General features: G+C 42.7%; 1 protein-coding gene across 1 annotated transcript in view; it reads right to left on the minus strand.

The window, feature by feature from the left end:
- The window catches only part of THBS4 (thrombospondin 4), a 45188-nt gene extending 25038 nt beyond the window's left edge, over positions 1–20150 (minus strand). Inside the window, exons 1-7 of the mRNA XM_013129750.2 lie at positions 20025–20150; positions 15346–15549; positions 11395–11642; positions 10183–10288; positions 3402–3484; positions 2492–2543; positions 972–1144 (exon numbers count right to left, since the gene is read on the minus strand). Coding sequence (XP_012985204.1) covers positions 972–1144; positions 2492–2543; positions 3402–3484; positions 10183–10288; positions 11395–11642; positions 15346–15549; positions 20025–20112 — 954 coding nt within the window. The 5' untranslated portion in view covers positions 20113–20150. The remainder of the gene's footprint in view (positions 1–971; positions 1145–2491; positions 2544–3401; positions 3485–10182; positions 10289–11394; positions 11643–15345; positions 15550–20024) is intronic.
- Positions 20151–20481: the final 331 nt, after the last annotated feature.

The following is a 20481-nucleotide window of genomic DNA, read 5'->3' on the forward strand; positions in this document are numbered from 1 at the left end:
GAGGGAGTAAACCAAAAGAGCAGTCAAAGCACATCTCCTGTTGCCTGGGAAGGAGGAAAAAGGAATTGCTTTTGCTGTGCTACATCATTAGGCAGCCACGCTGGTAGTACTGTGCTATCCGCAGGCACAGTTAGTGACCTAATTCTCCTGGTTCCCTGATCTACTACATCCAGGTGTTTTTACAGAAAACTCACTAAAGAGCAAAAATCATAATACAGAAAAAAATGTGGTGAACTGGGAAGTGGTTTTGTTGTTTGTGTTCTGAATGTCACAGTCCAATTAACACAGATTTTATTTAATTGCTTAAGATGTCAATTTATTAACTCAGTCTTTAGTACAAGCAAGCTCTGACTTTCTAACATAACACAAGGAAAAAAAAAGGCAAATTTATGTCAACATTATCAGCTTTCAACACAACTATAAGGAAGAAAAAAGCAACAATAACAGTAAATGTTTATTTTCTTTCACAGACTTTTAACACAAGGCTGAAAAACATTGCTCCAGTCTGGGTTGAAGAGAAGACTTTGGTCTTCAAAGCTGGCTCAGAAGGACTAAAATTTAAAGAAACAAAGCCCATATTGATAAGAAGGGCTTCTGCAGCCTGTAACAAAAGATGCTGCATCTTCTTGGGGAATAGAAACAACTATGTCAAAAGCTTCTTTTGTTTGTTTTGGTTGGGTTTTTTTTTTCCAAAATTAAAGTCCTTCAAGTGACTTCTCAACTCACCAGGATATTTGAAGTTTTCAACAAATATAACCTCCATAAAGTTGCAGCAACAGCAAAATACGGAGGTGGAATCAAATCAGAATGAATTAATATTCAGTGTGCAAGCAGTAAGTGAATGCTGAAGACAGCAAACATCAGCAAACCATTGATATGTATGAAATAGTTGCTTTTTAGCTTTTTTTTTTCCTTATCCTTTTTTTTGTTTGTTTTTTTTTTTTTATTCAGTGAAAGTCACTATTTTTTACCTCATCAATATCTGAGCAGGTAACTCCATTTCCTGTGAGTCCTTCAGGACAGGGGCCACACTGAAATCCCTCTGCTGTCTCCATGCACCTGACTCCCCTGAAGCAGGAATTAACTTCGCATTTGGGTTTACTGCGCCTAGGAAGCTGAGTTGGAAAATTCACAGTTCCTAAACCTTTAATGCAGAAAGAACAACAGTTTCAGCGACTGAAAGAAACATCCATTATGGCTTTTAGCTGGCAAGTGCTCTGAAGAAATCCCCAGGAGGCTGCGCAGCAGGAGTTTGGTGTTTCTGCACCACGCTGCTACCAGCTGTGCTGTGGCTGAAGAGGCATCCTGCAAGGATGGCCCAGGAGCTTGTTGTGTCCCCAGACAGGGGAAATTAAGGCTATTTTGTTTGATCCATGTGCTTTTCCTGGCTACACATGGGAGCCTTCCTGCTAGGTTTGAGCCTTCCAGCACAAATCTGTTTCTGGCAAGCGGAAGGAAACTGAAAGCCAGTGACCTCAGAGGCCCCAAGGGATTCGTGTCATAGTACAACACATTTCTCTGGCTAAATTGGCAACACTACCACTTCATAAGAAAAACATTGCCATGACTTTTCAAGAGCACATCTGACAGTCTACAAATAAGAGGAATAAAAAAGCAGCACCTGGCAGCCCATGAACACACAGGAGGACATGCAAGGGCATGGGCTCAGGTGCACAGAGACCAGCCCCAGGGAAGAACCTTGCTGTCTTGCCTTTCACCATCTGAACCTTGCTGAACCTTGGTACTCATGCATGCAGGCCTTAAAGACTTTTTCTTTGGCACTTACACATAAAGGTTAATCTGGTGGGAGCTCAACTTGAGCTTTGATGAGGCTGACAGACTGAGGAAAGAAATGAACTAGAAGGCTTGATGAGTTTAAAGACTTTTTCCCCACCCAGTGAGGGGGTATTCTGCTTTTATACTGAGCACATGCACATCCTGATTGTCAGTCACGGAAGAGGTCCATGCAGTGGGATTTAGGAAAGTATTTATTATTTCTATTTAGTGAAAAGATAAAACCATGTTTTGGGTCTTCCTGCTGTTCATCAGTACTGCCTACTCAGAATCAGATGACTTTCAGGTGGACTGCATAGGATCTTCCTTAGACTGACAATACCAGCTAGAACAGAACTTGATTCCTCCTTTGTTCTCCTACTAAGATTGTTCATAAGATTCCTGGCAGGCATTGTCTCCCTCCCCAGGAACACATGGCACAGCTTTGTGGCAGAACAAGTACAGGGTGAGTGTTACTGCTTGATTTAGTGGGGGTTTATCCCCTGATAGATGATTATCGGGCCTATGCAAACTGAACGCTTTTTCTCTAATGAAAATCCATTTTAAATTTGTGACCAATACCTCTAAAACACTGAAAAATAGTATTTTTAAGAGTACTTCTTAGAAACAACATAAAGCTGATGCAATGAATATTAATTTTTAAATGACTGTACTTCTCATCTGATTGCCTTTTACTGGGAATATCAGGAATACTTACCACATGCTTGGCACTCAGCTATGGTATTTCTCAGAAAAGTTGTTTCTTTGACCTTGAGGATATAGAAACCAAATGTTATTTGGATACAGGCAAGTTATTTTGCACCTGGCTGCCAGAGGAGCCATTATCATTCATCAGGGACTGTAGCAGCAGGACAAGTGATAATGGGTTCAAACTAAGACAGGGAAAGTTCAGGTTAAATATAAGGAAGAAGTTCTTTACTGTGAGGGTGGTGAGGCACTGGAATAGGTTGCCCAAAAATGTGGTAAATGCTCCATCCCTGGCAGTGATCAAGACCAGGTTGGACAGAGCCTTGGGCAACGTGGTCTAGTGTGAGGTGTCCCTGCCCATGGCAGGTGGATTGGAACTAGATAATCTTAAGGTCCTTTACAACCCTAACTGTTCTATGATTCTACGATTTCTTCCCCAAGATATCGCTCCAACCATGCAATACAGATAGTCTATCTTGATCTAGGTGTTCTTTATACCATAAAATTAAGGGCAGTGATAATGGTTGCTATATTTCAGCCATCATCAACAGACCCTTAGGAATAACATACTTAACCAAAGGCTTGTGCCACCATGTTCTGATACCCTCAAGCAAGTGAAACAAACGTAAGTTCAGTTCTGATAGACCTACCTCTACTTAACAGCAAGCCAGGATGGTTAATCTAGTTCCTCTCCACTTAAGACATGAGATTTTCTGAATCTGAATAAGCACTCCTACATACAGTGATCCTCCATAGGAATCACAGGGTAGCAGGACCTATATGGTTTTTTATTCTCCACTGTGTCATACATGTGAGGCAATGAACTCTACACAGGAGTTTATTGCTTATGTGATTTTCTCACGAACTCTATCAAAAGTGGCAAGCTTGGAATATTTCACACTGAAGCCTTCGTACAGTACCTGTTGCCTGAGAAGGTCTTTCACATCTCCCAGTATCTGGTTCATCTGCATCATCTGCCCCATTAGCTGCCTATTAAAATCACCTGCAGGGAAACAGCAATGAGAAAGTGTACACACAGCTCTCCCTTATTTGCCATGATAATTTTGAGATACAAGATGGAAACACCATGAAGAGCTAAGGAGAGCAGACATTACTGTTACTTAAACCCTGTAGGAATCCTTAGATGAAACACAGTATCTATTTCCAAATTTTATAGTGATTTGCATACTTAAGGATTTTCTGGACTGAGCTCCACTGTATATCACAGAAACAGGCAAAGCAGAAATCACTCAATGGAGAGAATACCAGTCTGTTTTTCTACCATTATTTCAGTGGCAAGGCTCTCTAGTAGGGCCTAGCACCACTAGGAACTAATGCCACCAGTGCTACTGGCTCCCTCCACACCTGAGACCAGCACCCTTAAGTGAAACTTTAGGATTTCAGGCTTATAAGCGGTAACCCATCTGGGGCAAGAGGGCAAGGTGGGCATGAATTATCTGAGCATACAATGGGAAGTCACCCTTTATAAGTGTATTCCATGTCACGACAATTGATTCCTGCGCACTTTCAAAGCGAAGTTACCCAGCTTTCTGAGCAACCTCATTGTGCAGCTCTGATCATGCATCAGAGTCCCTGCTCTGATGGAAACAGTCCTTTTAAGACCTGCAACTGGCTTTTCTTCCAAGAGGCAGCTCATCACACTGTACACACATTTCATGGCTGCCTTTGCTTCTAGGAGGTGTGGAGTTTGCACGGATTCACAACATGTTATGAATTCAAACCAAAGCCAGTTCTCAATAACAAGCAACAAATTAAAGACCTCCAAGACAAGACCAAAATTTACATCTGTCCAGGAGCCAAAATCACGAGATACCAACCTGTTAAATGAAACACTAGTCTTGACTCAGTGACAGAAGAGTAACAGAGAGCGTGGCTAGTACATTAGCTTGTAGTAGCTTTAGTTGTAGCTCAGTTCTGAGTTTGTAGCTCAAGAGAGCAGCCATTTTTTTTACTTCTCTTAAGTCTGTATGTCTAAACAAACTTCACAAATATATATTCTTTTGCATTCTAATCAGGCAGGATATTTTGATATTACGCCCAATGGCTTCAGGGAGGTTTATTCATGTGTCACTTTTGTGAGTACTGAAAAATTCTGTGAAGAACGCTTAATATTTACCTTACTGTTTCAAACTTCAAACCATGTCTAGTGGGAATTATCCCACTTCTAACATACTAAGTTTTCTTCATTTTGGACTTTCTCATCAAAACACTGAGTAAGTTTAAAAACTCATGAACCATCTGTTCCAGAACCTGCTCCTGTTCTAGTCCCAACCTTGTCTTATTTTTATCTAGGAGGAAGGCACAAGAATTTAGGATCATGGGTATTTCACAATCCCACACTGGAACTTTGGTACACAGGCTGTTGGGACAGACTGCTAAGGTCTGTTCTTGTTTTGCTTAGCTTTTTTTTTTTTGTTGGTTGGTTTCTCTGTGTGTGTGGTTTTTTGTTTGTTTGTCTGCAGTATAGACTCATAGCATGGTTTGGGTTTGAAGAGATCATTAAAGATAACCTGGTCCAACACCTTTGCCATTGCAAGGACATGTTTCACTCAGTTAAGTTGCCCAAAGCTCAGCCCAACCTGACTTTGAACACTTCCATTGACAACTTCTCTGGGCAACATGTTCCAGCACAGGGCCTTGGATTTAGAGGGGGCACCAGCTCCATTGCACAGCTAATTGGTAGAGGCAGGACAAATGCACAAACACTAGCTTGTGTAAGTACAGGCCACAGTGAAAGGCCTCACAGATACTCCTAGCTTTCTTGGGAACAATACTGGTTCAAGTACCCTACTTGCCCCCATCTGGCAAAGTCAGAGTCCTGAAACATCATTCAAAGAGACTGTGGTTACCTGGGCAGAGATCCAGCCATGATTAAATTATAGATCATGCCTGACAAGAGAAGCGTTTCCTGTCAGCCTATAATCTTCCATCAAAGAAGCTACATATAGAAGTTGCACATGGAACTAGAAGAGGCAAGTTCAAAGTAAACAGAAGAAGGTATCTCCACAGACATGACGAATTTCTTACCAGGAGACATACTTCATCAAGCATTCAAAACTGACTGGACATACTCATGGGAAGACACATATATAGTGTAGGTTTAAAACCAGCTGGCAACTGAGTACCACACAGCCACTCACTCACTATCCCCTACTTCCTACCTCCCTGGGCAAGATGGGAGGAAAATTGAAAGAACGTAAACCCAGTGGGTTGAGATAAGAGCAGGTTAATAACTAAAGTAAAAATGTAATACTACTACAACTAAGGGTAAATTAAAAGGTGAAAATAAAAAAAAAAACTCAATAAACACAAGTGATGTACAACAGTTGCTCATCACCCACTGATCAATACCCAGCCCAACCCGAGCAGCAATCAGTCCCTTCTGGTGACTCCTCCCTATTTATATACTGGGCATGATGTGCTGTGATATGGAATACACCTTTGGCTAGTTTGGGTCAGGTGTCCTGTCTCTGCTCCCTCCCAGCTTCTTGTGCCCCTCCTCATTGGCAGAGTATTAGACTGAAAAGTTCTTGATCAGGGTAAGCATTACTTAGCAACAGCTAAAACATCGGTGTGTTACCAGCATTATTCTCAGACTAAAGACAAAGCACAGCACTGCACCAGCTGGTAGGAAGAAAATTAATCAGGACAAGTACGAAACACAAAGACTCCATCTCTGAGAGAGGGCTCTATATACTATGAACTGCTGGAAAACAGGACAGCATTGAGGGAAAAACACACTATAACTCCACTCATAATTCTTGGGTCTATATTGGCATACTCTCTAACACTAGCTAGGTTAGAAGAACCTTTGGTCTGGTACAATACAGCTATGTTTTTTAAACTATGTCAGATTCAGGTACCCTACATGAACCAGATGACCTCCAAAGTTTCATTCTGACCTGAATGATCTTATGATGGTGATTATATGCAACATACTAATCTCATTTACCGAATGAGCAACCACAACTTCTCTGGGCAACCTGTTCCAGTGCCTCTCCACCCTCATAGTAAAAGAATTTCTTCTTAACGGCTAATATAAATCTCCCCTCTGTCAGCTTAAAACCATTTCCCCTTGACCTGCCACTACATACTCTTGTAAAATATTCCTCTCCAGATTTCTTGCCAGCCCTTTAGAGGTACTGGAAGACTGTTACAAGGTCTTCCCTGAGCCTTCTCTTCTCCAGGCTGAACAAACCCAGCTCTCTCAGCTTCTTCATAGGAGAGGTGCTTCAGCCCTCTGATCCTCTTGATGGCCGCCTCTGGACATGCTCAAGCACATACACATGCCTCTTATGTTGTGGAGTCCAGAGCTGAACTCAGTACAGCAGGTGGGGTCTCATGAGAGTGAACAGGGGGAGAATCACCTCCGCTGATCTGCTGTTCACACTCCTATTGATGCACACAGTTGGCTTTCTGGGCTGCAAGCACACACAGCTGGGTCATGTTGAGCTTCTTGTCAACCAGCACCCCCCAGATCCTTCTCCTCAGGGCTGCCCTGCCTGTGGTTGTGCTTGAGATTACCCTGAACCAAGGGCAGGACCTTGTAGTTGGCTTTGTTGAACTTCCTAAGTTTTACACCGGGCCCAACTCTTGAGCCTGTGCAGGTCCCTCTGGATGGCGTTTTTAATCTCCAGCATGTTGACCAAACCACACAGCTTGGTGTCATTGGCAAACTTACTGAGGGTGTGCTCAATCCCAATGTCCATGTCACTGACAAAGATGTTGAACATGATCGGTCCCAACACCAACCCCTGAGGGACATCACTTGTCACTGGTCTCCCCTTGGACATAAAGCCATTGATCACAACTCTCTGAGTCTGGCCATCCTTATCCCCCGAGTGGTCCATCTGTCAAATCCATGCCTCTCCAGTTTAGAGACAAGGATGCAGTGTGGGACAGTGTCAGATGCTTTGTACAAGTCCACGCAGATTATCAGTCTCTCTTTCCTTATCTACCAATGTTGTGTCCCCATCATAAGGCCATCAAATTTGTCACAATTTGCCCATAGTAAAGCCATGTTGGCTGTCACCAAACACCCCCTTATTGTCCATCTGCCATAGCATACAGAAACTACTAGGAGGATCTGCTCCATGATCTTGCCAGGCATTGAGGTAAGACTGACTGGTCTGTAATTCCCTGCCTCTTCCTTTTACCCCCTTTTTAAAAGTGGGGGTTATGTTTCCCCTTTCTAGTCAGTGGGAACTTCACCTGACTGACATGACTTTTAAATATGATAGATAATGGCTTGGCAACTTCATCTGCCAGCTCCCTCAGGACCCACAGATGCCTCTCATCAGGTCTCATGGACTTGGGCACCTTCAGGCTCTACTGATGGTCTCAAATCTGATCTTCTTTTACAACAGGCAGTTCTTCATTCTCTCAGTCCCTGCCTTTGTCTTCTGCAACTGGGCAGTGTGACTGGAGCTCTTGCAAGTGAAGACAAAGCAAAAAAGTCATTGAGTAGCTCGGCCTTCTCCATGTCCCGGGTAACCAGGTCTCCTGTTTCCTTCCACAGAAGTCCCACACTTTCTGACATCTTCCTTTTACCCTCAGTGTACTTTCATAGGTTTTTCTTCTTGTCTTTAACAAGGACAAGTTTTCCTTGTTGTCCCTGATCAGATTTAATTATATGAGGGCTTTGGTTTTTGTAACCTGATCCTGGCTGCTCAGACATTTTCCCTGTATTCCTCCCAGGCTACCTGTCCTTCCACCCTCTGTAGCTTCCTTTTTGTGTCTGAGTTTGTCCAGGAGCTCTTGTTCATCCACATAGGCCTCCTGGCATTTTTGTCTGACTTCCTCTTTTGTTGGGATGCATCACCCCTGAGCTTGCAGAAGGTGATCCTTGAGTCCTAACCAGCTTGCTTGGGTCCCTCTTCCTTCCAGTGCTTTCCCAAGCATTTTCCAATTAATACAAAACCACATGCTTTTACCACAATACATAGGTCTCACATCCCTATACAGTTAAGCATTTGCATTCCAGCTTTTTCTTGTTGAAGGCAAATTGTGGTTTTCTGATATATTGCTCCTGTAAAAGGACACCATGAAGCATATACAAAGTGCAATGCAGCTGAGTTAATATTGCTATTGGAACATTTGTGCCTTTCCTTTGGTGGATTTGACTATGTAGACTTTGAATATATTCATGCAAGTTGTATTATCATTAAGATAATACTAATTCCACTTGAAGGTAATAAGCAACTGAATCTGAGAGGCTCAGCCAGGCAGAGGCAGCCAGGGAGAGACAATATGTCTCTGTGTTACTGTCATTTATATTATTGATTAATGAGCAAAAAGTTATAAATGAGAAAGCTGCAAGTCTGCAATCTGGAAACCTCATTTACAGAGCTGCAAGTTTCTAGAGGAGGAAATACTGAATTGCCCCTCCTTTCTATGTGTAAAGGTCTGTTGATTTAGGGGAAAAAGACAGACCTTTGATGATAAAACTCTATTTTTTGCCTAGATATACATGTTAACGCGCAAGAAAACAGAAACACATATAATAGAGTATTTAAATAATTAAAAGGCAAAACAGATTCTGTTACTGCTGCACACCACTAACTCCTGCATTCATATAATATACTCAGGATGCTCTCATACAAGATTTGTGTATCTTGACTGTATTCTAATCAAAACTAGCAATGCTCCAGGGTTGCTGGGGGGGGAGGGTGGGGGGTGTAGGCAGGGAAGGCAGGAAATAGTGTGAGAGAGAGCACTTCTTAGTGATGGCATTTCAAACTGGCACTCACTTCTCCCCCTGCCCAGTTGTCACATTTTAACATACTGCCCACACAGTGTGAACCCATTCTTCTCCCTCACACCCACAGCAGGATGTCAGACAAACAGGGACTAGGAAGGAGTAGAGGTGGGGCAGTCTAGCCCAGGTTTACTGGGTTCAGAGGTTTGAGAGGTTAGAGAGTACTGTTGCCCATCACAGGGGATTTTTCACCCATCTCCTGGGAACCTCAGTATGCTTCAGCTCCTTCCTTTCCTCCCTGTTCCCCTCTCAGTCTCCATAATACTCAGCACATGCAGAAAAGGAATTGGTTCTGGAGCAGGTTTCCAGTGCAGCAGATGACACAAGCCCCGGCTAACTTGCAGCAGGGCTAGTGGCTGCTTGTGATGACTCTCCCTTCCTGCACCCATGGGCTCTGCAGCTGTAGCACCAACACACTCTGCAGTCTCCTGTGTCCTTCTTCATGCCCCATTCCTCCCCTCTCAGGCACACTCCAGTGATCAAACTATGAATACTGGCAGTTGCACTGTACATGGACAGGTCTTGCTACTCTACCTATTTTCACTAAGCCTGTAGCAGCGTATCACACTTAGGACTGCTTCCTGTCTGCAGCCCGAATACTTAAAATATTATGAAGTTGACACCATTAGATCATGATCACAAAAGTCTGTCTTCTAAATTAGGCTAAAAAGCCTCTTTTAGTCATTAAGACTTCTCCTTCACTAGGAACACTCCTCATCGCTTTATCACCAGAAACAGTGACTGTTTTTTCTCCAAACTGAGCTATTTCTAAAACATTTACAGGAAATTATCATGGCTGTAGTTCAGTCAAACAACTGTTATTACTTATCTCTACAGTTTCTCCACCTTTTTAATATTCATCACATTAGCTTCTTACACTAGGATCCTAAGTAACATTTGAAACTTCTAGCTGCAGGCCTTACCAGTGTACTGAGGAACAGGTTCAATTTGTTGAAGAAAACAATCCTGCATGTTCCCCACTTGGCCAAGTGTTCCTCCAGTTACCAGCTTCAGCTCATCTAGTGCATCCTGGAGTGACAAGAAAAACAGAGTCCACAATTGTGGAAGAAGTGTGAAATATCAGACAAAGTAAATTATTTTTTCAGAGAGGTTGTCCATTTCGTGAGCAGGGCTCCTACACCATCCCCTTCAGGACCACCCATTACCATCTGGATTGTAATAAAATTCCTAAGCTTTGCCTTGCAGACTTTCACATAGCTGTGGTTTTATTTTGAACTTTATTTTTTTTTACTATTCTGATTCATACAATCTCCTGTACCACAACGTTCACATATTTTTATATCCGTGACATAGAAGAATGATTTTTTTGTTGTTGTTGAACTGAATACAAAGTAATCCCTCCCCCGCCACTCCCACTCATGTTTGCATTCATGTAAGGAACGTGGGCAGCTTAGTAATTCTCCATATAAACAGGATCATTTTCAAGCCCGAAATGAAACAAAGCAATGGGGCAACCTTGGGGGCAGTATGCCTTTTTGCACCTTCTAATGCATATTTTGCATCAACAACAATGGAAGCTGTTTGTAGAAGACACTGTTTACCTCAAAAAGCTATGCCAACCTCAGACAGAGAAAAAAAAAGCCAAACTATTGTAGTCAAACAGATGGGGACTGGACCCTTACACCATGCAAGTCCCCCTCTTCTTTTGCCTTTTTAGTCTATGTGGCTTATCATAAAGCATAAAGCCACATTACACAGCCAAGGGTTGCTCATACTGAACAGCTGTTAGAAGCTGCTAAAGAGCTGCCATTACTGCATCAGCTAAATTCTTGCAAAAGGTTCAATCCCCAAGAAACTTAGCCTGAAATAAGACAGGCAGAATCCCCAAGGAACTTAGCCTGAAGGAAGACAGGCAGCAATTTGTTATTTTTTTTAATAAGCTAAAAAATTGTGCTTCAAACAAACAGCACAACTATTACTACAGTGTTCAATGAAACAAAGGTTTCACCTGTTCTATATGGAACTTATATTTATTTGACAAGTTCATACTCGAGTTACTGAAGCACATTGTGCAGAGCTTGGACACTGCATGGGCTGAGGTCAGGGGGCAACGATACAGACAACCCCTCATGATCCCTTTAAGTGCTCAGCCTACTCCCAGTTTTTGCACTCACCTGTGGCTTCTCCTGGAAAGTGCGCAACTCTACCACTGCCAACATCTGAGACAGTGCTGAAAATGCTTTTGGCAGGTCCTGAATGGCACCTACTTGCAGGCAGTCTAGATAGAACTCTATTGTGCTTGATCCCTGCTGCAGGCCACTCAGCCACAAGATGACAGCATGCGGTTTCCCATCAGCAAGCTGGACGTTGCTAAAGATCACTGAATTCAGCCTCCCATCACTCTTCATATAGCGCAGCACCACTAGTACAAAATACACAGAAGAACTATCAGAGGGTAGCAGATAACCCAAATTTGGTCAAGGAAGGTCATGTGGAAATCTGCAATTCTTCTGGTATATTTCCACATGTCAGCTTTTGTAAATGCATTCCATATGCAGATATAAATGGTAATATGTATGAGACATTGACTTTCAGAGCAGGATTACCAGGAATCTTGCATGACTCCCCATCTTTAAAGCACTGCTGCCTGGAGAGTTTTTCACTGCTCTGTCCAGGCCTATCTAACTGGCTTAGCCAAAGTAACTTTACACCCCAAAATGTGCCAAAATACAAGCGGTAAAAAGTAAAGGGTGCAACGGACAGCTTGCAGTCAGCACTTTGGCAAGTACATATCTGTTAGACCTAGAAATACTCTGCAGCAGAAATGTACAACTACAAAAATCAGCTTCAGTGATGCATATTGCACTGAGTGAGGCCATCTGACAGTGTATCCAAATGCAGCATTAAAGAAACCAAAGGAAGCATGAGTCCAAGCCTGTAACAAGCATTTCTCTACAACAAACAGTAAAACCAAAATATAATGCAGAGAAGACATATTCTACCCCTAGAGATGACTAAGCCCCTTCTCAACTATTTTTTTAGGCATTAGTGAAAGACCTACTTGATAATTCACACAACAAATTTTCATTTTATGAAGTAAAATTCACCTTCAGAAAAACACACAGCAAACAAAAACTCTTACAGCGTAATAATGAAAAACTGTTTCTTTCCTAAGGAAACTAAATTGGTAAGACAGGATCTGCAAGCTAAATCTAGCTAGCTAGTTCTCTCTACAAAATCTCTCCCAGGCTCTGCTAACATGTATCTTCAGAAGCAACAAGCTGAGTGCACCTAGAGAGTATATAACTTCTCTACAGTGTTAGTCAGACCTTGTTTCAAAGATCCCACTGACCACTAGCCTGTACGTCTCTTATTTCCTCATGATAAGTTATGTGCATTGAGATGACAAGCTGCGCAGATGATGGGCACCTGAACAGTTAAGTACTGGCTCTTGTGGATATCTCTTTGAAGTCCAGAGGGCTGTTACTATTGCATCAAGGAAGAGCTCATAAATACTCTGACCTTCATGACGCACCTATGTTAACATGAGGTAAACTACAGATTGTGGATAAAGGGAAAAACTCTTACTAGGTTCCGAGCTAATAACACCTACTGAATTCAACCCATTTCTAGCCATTTAACAAATTAGCTTTCCATCTCTCAACTACTAATGTACCCTCTTTGATGCTGCAATACCTCTGTTGGTGACCTTCTGAGTTACTGAGTACATGTTACAAACTATTTTTTCTAATTGTTCAGCCTAATGATTAAAAGAATCCAGATTTATACCAGCATGAATAGGCCAGGGTATATCTCCATCTTTAGAGTCTATTCTAGTGCTAATGTCCCAGCACCTGTGGTCAGTATCAGGAATACTTTTACTGCTGTCTATGTCAAGACAGTGCCAGAGCTGAGATTTCCACACAGATGCATGAGGTCACTTGAAACTTGCTAAAAGGTAGCATTTCCTGGCAACCTCAGACATTATAGAATCAAAGAATAGTTAGGGTTGGAAAGGACCTTAAGATCATCTACTTCCAACCCCCATGTCATGGGCAGGGACACCTCACACTAAACCATATCACCCAAGCCCCTGTCCAGCCTGGCCTTGAACACCACCAGGGATGGAGCATTCACAACCTCCCTGGGCAACCCATTCCAGTGCCTCAACACCCTTACAGTAAAGAACTTCCTCCTTATTTCCAATCTAAACTTCCCCTGATTAAGTTTTAACCCCTTGTCCATCACTACAGTCCCTAATGAAGAGTCCCTCTCCAACATCCCTGTAGGCCCCCTTCAGATACTGGAAGGCTGCTATTAGGTCTCCATGCAGCTTTCTCTTCTCCAGGCTAAGCAGCCCCCCCTTTCTCAGCCTGTCTTCATACGAGAGGTCATCATCCTCGTGGCCCTCCTCTGGACTTGTTCCAACAGTTCCATGTCCTTTTTATGTTAAGGACACCAGAACTGTACACAAAAAACTCCAAGTGAGGTTTCACGAGAGCAGAGTAGAGGGGCAGGATCACCTCCTTCAACCTGCTGGTCACGCTCCTTTTGATGCAGCCCAGGATATGGTTGGCTTTTTGGGCTGCGAGCGCACACACTGCTGGCTCATGTTCATTTTCTCATCAACCAACACCCCCAAGTCCTTCTCTGCAGGGCTGCTCTGAATCTCTTCTCTACCCAACCTGTAGCTGTGCCTGGGATTGCTCTGACTCATTTGTAGGACCTTGCATTTGACATGGCTAAACTTCATGAGGTTGGCATCAGCCCACCTCACAAGCATATCAAGGTCCCCCTGGACGGCATTCCTTCCCTCCAGTGTATCAAAAACCAAATGAAACCACATAACCTTGCCCAGTACGTCTCTTCTCTCTGTTAGAGCATATCACTAACAATCAGTTATGCAGGTATTCTTGAACGTCAGAAGAAGGATTTGATGTATTCACAATTGTATGGATATAGACATATTTCTGTGTACACCTATGCAGACCTATATATAAAATTTACACACATAATTGTGTGTGTATGAGAGGGTGGCGGTGAGAGAGGTGATGTATGTGTGATCTATCATTTCTTTACCAATTAGGTAAGTCAATGTTAGGAACCATGTGACACTGATAATGCTGTATGGCCACCCCCAACACATACAGGACAAATGCTCTTATTCCCCAAGCTCAGAAGGACTTTGGTAGACCTGATGAAACTACTAACATTATATCTAACTCATTCCCTTACATTTCCCAAGCAAAAGGTGTGCTTTTCCTCAGTACACAGAGTCATTTTCCTATGTATGAACTAAAGTTTACCAGTAGAGTTTCTCAGTACACTGTACTTAGCTACATGCTTACAACATTTGCAGCAGCAAATTATTATGGCAGTAGTGAAGTCAACAGCACAACAGTAATCTCCATAATTCACCCATTTTTCACTGAATCTTAAAACTGCAATATATCCTAGGTGTGGCCTAGATACCAATGCAAGCTCTCCATATCTAAAAGTCTGCTGAAGTTCCTATTCTGATTCCTGATTAACTAATTTCAGTAAGCGCAGAACACACACTTGAATTCACCCAAAATATCCTGCAAGTGCTAGGAATGTTTGTATTGCACAGTCACATCTAACCTCCAGGGTCAGCAGAACAAATACCTCCCCTTCATATGCATGAGGTGGCATGTGCGTCTCCTCCTCTCATTCCTGAGTAATAAGAACCAGTGATTCTCCCAAGGGGTAAAAGAAAAAAAGGGAATGGAAAAAAACACCCACACCTAAAAACAAACCACCAAAAAAAGCCCCGAACTGACTCCTTTCTCTATACTACATTTTCTAACTCCTTTCTCAGGATTGCTCAGAGCATACTGGAGATACCAGGTGATTGTCAGGTCAGCTTCCCCTGGACAGGAAAGAGCAGCATCCAGCAAGATGAATGAAAGAGAAGGGGAGTAAGAGAGGATGTAAACAATTTTATCTGGGTGGGGAGGAGGGGAGAGGGGGTTTAAATGGTGACACCATGCAACAGGAACTACTCAAGCACAAAGGTTAATCACATAGTTTTCAACATCCGTGACACACCATTACCTGTACATCCATGCATACTTCAACATTCATGCATACTTCAAACAACTCACCTTTATTCATCCGTCCCATTACTGTAAATTCAAAATACTTGCTGTTGTCAGCTGGTGAATACAGGCCAAATACGGTGGCTGTGCTCTTTGGCTGCAGTTTGAACGATGAGAGCAAGTACACATCATTCAGTGTCGGATCGCTAAGTGCTTGTTGCAAGAAGTTTGTTACCACTCTCTCATTGGAATAAGGAAGAAGATCAAAAACTGAAAAATAAGCAAGTTTCAACAGCAATTTAAAAATAAAAATGACCAAAGAAGAATGCAGTCTGAAGCCAACCATTGCAGATTGTGCGCTCTTTGCTATTTCCATATGGATATTTTAAAATGAACCCAAGTTGTCCTACCTAAAATAAAAAATATGAAAACAAAAAATAATAGCATTATCTTTAAAAATCAGCTAGTCCAATCCCTCTGGCATTAGCAGGGACATCTAAAGCAACCTGACCTAGTAAAACATGTCTCATGTGCAGGGACATCTGCTGATGCCAGAGGGACTGGACTAGATAACAATCAAGGGTCCCTTTCAATGAGAACTATTCTAGGAGTCTATCAAAATATCATACAGATTTTGTTGCAATGGATTATCTTTTAGCAACTTCGTTTTTTTTTTAACAGGAATTATTGGTAAATTACTAATATCAAAATATCTAGTCTTCAAACCGCAGTACTCAGTATTTTTGGGTAGAGCTATGAAATTTTTCTCTTCTGAGGATGCAGCTCAGCAAAAAGCTTCTTAACCTATTTCTGCTATCATAATCAGATGCTTGCATTCACATTTCAATTATACTGAGGATCCAGCATAAAAAAAAAAAAATAAAAAACCCAATTTCCAGTGTACTTCTCCTAAGAACCATTTTGATGACATCCACAGTGCACCAACTAAAATTCTAAAAAGCAAAGTAAGCAATATGATGTTCATAAGCTCCTTCCCAGTTCATAGAATGATAGAAACATAGAATAGTTAGGGTTGGATAGGACCTCAAGATCATCTAGCTCCAATCCCCCTGCCATAAGCAGGAACACCTCACACTAAACCACATAACCCAAGGCTTCATTCAACCTGGCCTTGAACACTGCCAGGGATGGAGCATTCACAACCTACTTTTTTTTTGATACCTGATGCTGTTTTCAGTACCAAAAATTGGCCATATACTTCAATAGTTTTGTTTCATGGTTCTGTACGATTGTCAGTTCACTGACGCCTAAGAAGCTATATAATATAAGACTTATATTTTCCTTCTGGCACAGATAAAAAAAATAGACCTGACACACACACACACAAAAAAAAAAAAAAAAAAAAAAGAACAAACCTTGAAGGAATAGTAAAAGCCATTTCATTTTTTTTTTGCAATTTCTGTACTATGCATTAGTGAAGAGCATTATGACATATATGTGAAATTATGCTCACACATATGTCAGCTACCTCCCCTTACAGCACTGCAACATGAACTGGGGTTTTCCTCAACGTTCCTAAATCCATGATGTCTCCAAACTCAATAAACTATTCTGCTAGGTTTTTTGATAATCTCCTATTTCAACCCACTGTTACTGAAGAAGTATATATCTTATAACCTTCCAATAAGGTCTGATGAACAAGTATGCCCAAGCGTTATTCGTATAATAATCGTCCATTTAGCCACTGTATACCACTGCCACTCCATAGGCCTATCATAGCTGGGCCATATTTTTCTCCCACGCTAGCAGAGTACTCTAGAGCTGCTACCAGAGAAGAGCCATAAACACCAGGCAGACAGCAAAAGCACATGACAGCACATTGCGCCTTACCTTGATTGAAGCCTATGGTTGTGACACTGAAGTTTTCCAAGCCAAAAACAATGGAACTTTGGATAGGAGTCCTTTCTACCCAGCATGACGTCAAAGCTGTCTTCATTGACTAATATGATGGGGTCATCTACCAATGCAGTGTTTCCATATGCTACAAGCAGGGGGAGGCTGAAGGGCACTCAGGACAATCCCATAGGCACACAGACCTACACTCAACCATGAGGTGTATAATCTTACATTAGGCTCCGGGTTCACTCTGCTTCCACTGCTCATTCTGGAGCATCCATTCATCTAGACAATAATGTAATTCCCCAAAATAAAGATATTTTCCCCTTCATCTCATGAAACCATTGAAACACAGATCATTGCTTAAGTCTACACTCATAGTGGTCCAAGGATTCCATGACTATGGATAGTTTCCAGGACACAATACAATAAGAATCAGGCCCTTGATTTGCATGCACTTATAATACTGTTGTCAAACAAGTAAGAAACACATATCTGAGATGGATCTGATCAAACCACTTCTTTTTCAGTCAGTTCAGATTTACAGAATCCCAGGACAACTGCTGCTTCCACTGAAAACAGTGACCCAGACAGCAGAGCAAAAGGCTGGGCATTTTAATCATGTTCAGGGTACAAAGTGCAAAGCAATTGCCCAAGCAACAGATTGAAATGCAACTCACAACTATGCACAACAGCATTTTGCAGGTAATAATCACTCATAAAATAGAGCTGTATCTTATCAGCTAGAGCACCACAATACCATACTTAAGTGTCAGACAGAATAAAATATAGCTATACATTTTATCTAATCCTTCTAGGTCTGTTGGCAGATTTTATATCAATTTCTGTGAGACTAATTAATTTCTGCTACAGTCAAACACTTAAAAATGTAGGAAAGATATTACTAAAGTAATGACTAAACACTGGCAAATATCTGTCTAACCTCATGGAAAACGTTTGCCGAAATTTGCATATAGAAAACAATGCTCAAATTATTTTGGTAGTTGTGTTCTATAAAACACATTGCTTCAACTGGATCCTTCAGCACCATTTTATGGAACCCTCTCTTGGAATATTTTTACTGACCAGCATGTAGATGCAGTCCATGTAAATTATACACATGCTAGCAAAAGTGGCTAGCAGAAGAGCAATGGGGTTATGAAAACTAATTTTATATCCTCAGTAGAGCTGGCAGAGAGACAACTCTTAGATCTTACAGAGTCAATTGCTTATTTGGAAGGAACAAGACAAAAAAAAGATTCACAAAGATTTCAGATTCAATTTTTAGAAGAATCTCACCTTTTTCTCTTTGTCTCTCTGGAATGCTAGACTTAAACTGATAGAAAAGGACTGCCAGTGCTTTAAGGCACAAGCAGCTGTTTTCAATCCATGCAGGGAAAGAGAAGATTGGGGCATGCCTCTGAGCACAAGCATGCATACCCACGAGGCTAAATAGAGCCCACTCAAGAAACTGATCAGGAATTCTTTCCCTCACCTGCTTCCTGTGGTTTTTAGAAGGGAACTGCTCAACCTCCTGTGAAAATGCTAACAAGGGATCAGCTACACCTTGAGACAGTAGCAAATCACTCTGGAGATCTGCCAAAAAACATCAACGCTACCCCTTCAGATGAGAACTAAAAAACAGGACATAGAGCCCTAAGAGAGGGAGGCATGGAGTAGTGAAATGAGTGGCACATAAGAGAATGGAGTTAAAAATAAAAGACTTTTCTTTCCCTTAATCCTGCTGCCATGTCACACCAGCTTTTTGAGGCCCTCCAAGGTTCTTCTCTGCTCACAGCTAACCCTAATGACTGTAAACATTTTCCAGCACTTTTCAAGGTAAGTAATGATGGCTTAGGCACCTGGAGTGAAACCCTAACCCCACTGCAACGGCTTCTGATGACTGTTAACAAAGTGAACACTTTACATGTTGAAAACGGCACCTTTCACAGGCCACTCACTGCCCCTTACAAGCTGGAGATCTGCCTCAATTGGTTTTGGTAGGGTTTTTTTTTTTAATTTTTTTGGGGTGGGGGGTGTTTGGGTTTTTTGTTGGTTTTTTTTCTTGAGTATGGCAATATCCCGCTTCTCAACATAACAATTTTCTGAAACGTTTTTACATCAAGAAGGACTTTAATACAAGTTTTCGCTAGTACAGGTAAATTAATCTGTCTATCTTTTAGATCTGCTTAAGTAAGGAAGTAGCCGATTAAAATGTCAAAGATCATTTTGTAAGACAATGGAGGAGTTAAAAACGCAGAGGGAACGCACATTTCCAAGGCTCCCAGAGCGGCATCAAGTTACACTAACTGCTGCCTTTGGTATCTGAGCTGGTTCGTCAGAAGCTACTGCTGGATAGTAATACCACACACTTTATGCATGCTCTAAAATAAGAATTTACTGCGTGCATAATATTATCAAATTAATTCTGGATTTGAAAGGTAATATTTTTCTTGAGCACTTTATGAAGTAGTTTTCCTAGCTTAGCAACTCGCCTCTCGAGAGAGCTCGAAACCGAAGAAGCGCCTTTCAGATATTCAACACACCTACCAGCACCTCTATAAAACCAGAGCATCTTTTGCTTATTTCAGGGGGATGGCTAATGAAGAGGCTACACCACCACCTTCTCCTGGTCCCCCTTGCGGGAGAGCCAAGGGGTCCAGGGCAGCCGGCGGCTCCCGAGCGCTCTCCCCGCGCAGACCAGGCTGCCCGCGACAGCTCCGGCTGTGCACGTGCCTGCGGAGCTGGCGACTCCCCACCCCCTTCCCTGCCGGCATAGGGCTTCCTCCCGGGGAAACAAGGCGCTGCAAACACAAAGCCGTCCTGGATGAAAGAGGGGACTGTCAAGGATGCTAGCGGGAGGGAAGCAGGGTCGGCTGGGTGCTTACCTCGCGGAGAGGGCGAGGCGGTGCGGCCGCAGCACAGCTGCAGGGCGAGAGACAGGAGGAGCAGAGCGGCGCCGCGCTCACACCCCATGGTGCGCAGGCCGAGGAGCGCGGCGCAGAACTGCAGAACTTCAGTTCCGGGCCCCCCAGTTTAAGGACGGTGGCCCCCGGTCCGGGGAGGGACGGCGGCGGGCTGCAGGCCATTGGCCGGGGCTCCCCCTGCCCACTGAGCGGGCGGGGTAGGGCTGTGCTTGGGAAAGGCCGAGCCCTTCGGTGGTCCGAAAAGGAAGGAACGGTCGGGGGTCGAGCTCGGAACGACCGGGGTTGGTTGGGGTCTACAGAGCCTGGGCAGAGCCGGAGATCAGAGTCGCGGAATGGTTTTGGTTGGAAGGGACCATCTCGTTCCAAACCCCACGGACAAGGGACACCTTCTGGTAGATAACGTTGCTCAAAGCCTCAT

This window comes from Melopsittacus undulatus, chromosome Z (genome assembly GCF_012275295.1).
Source record: "Melopsittacus undulatus isolate bMelUnd1 chromosome Z, bMelUnd1.mat.Z, whole genome shotgun sequence".
Classification (NCBI taxonomy): Eukaryota; Metazoa; Chordata; class Aves; order Psittaciformes; family Psittaculidae; genus Melopsittacus; species Melopsittacus undulatus.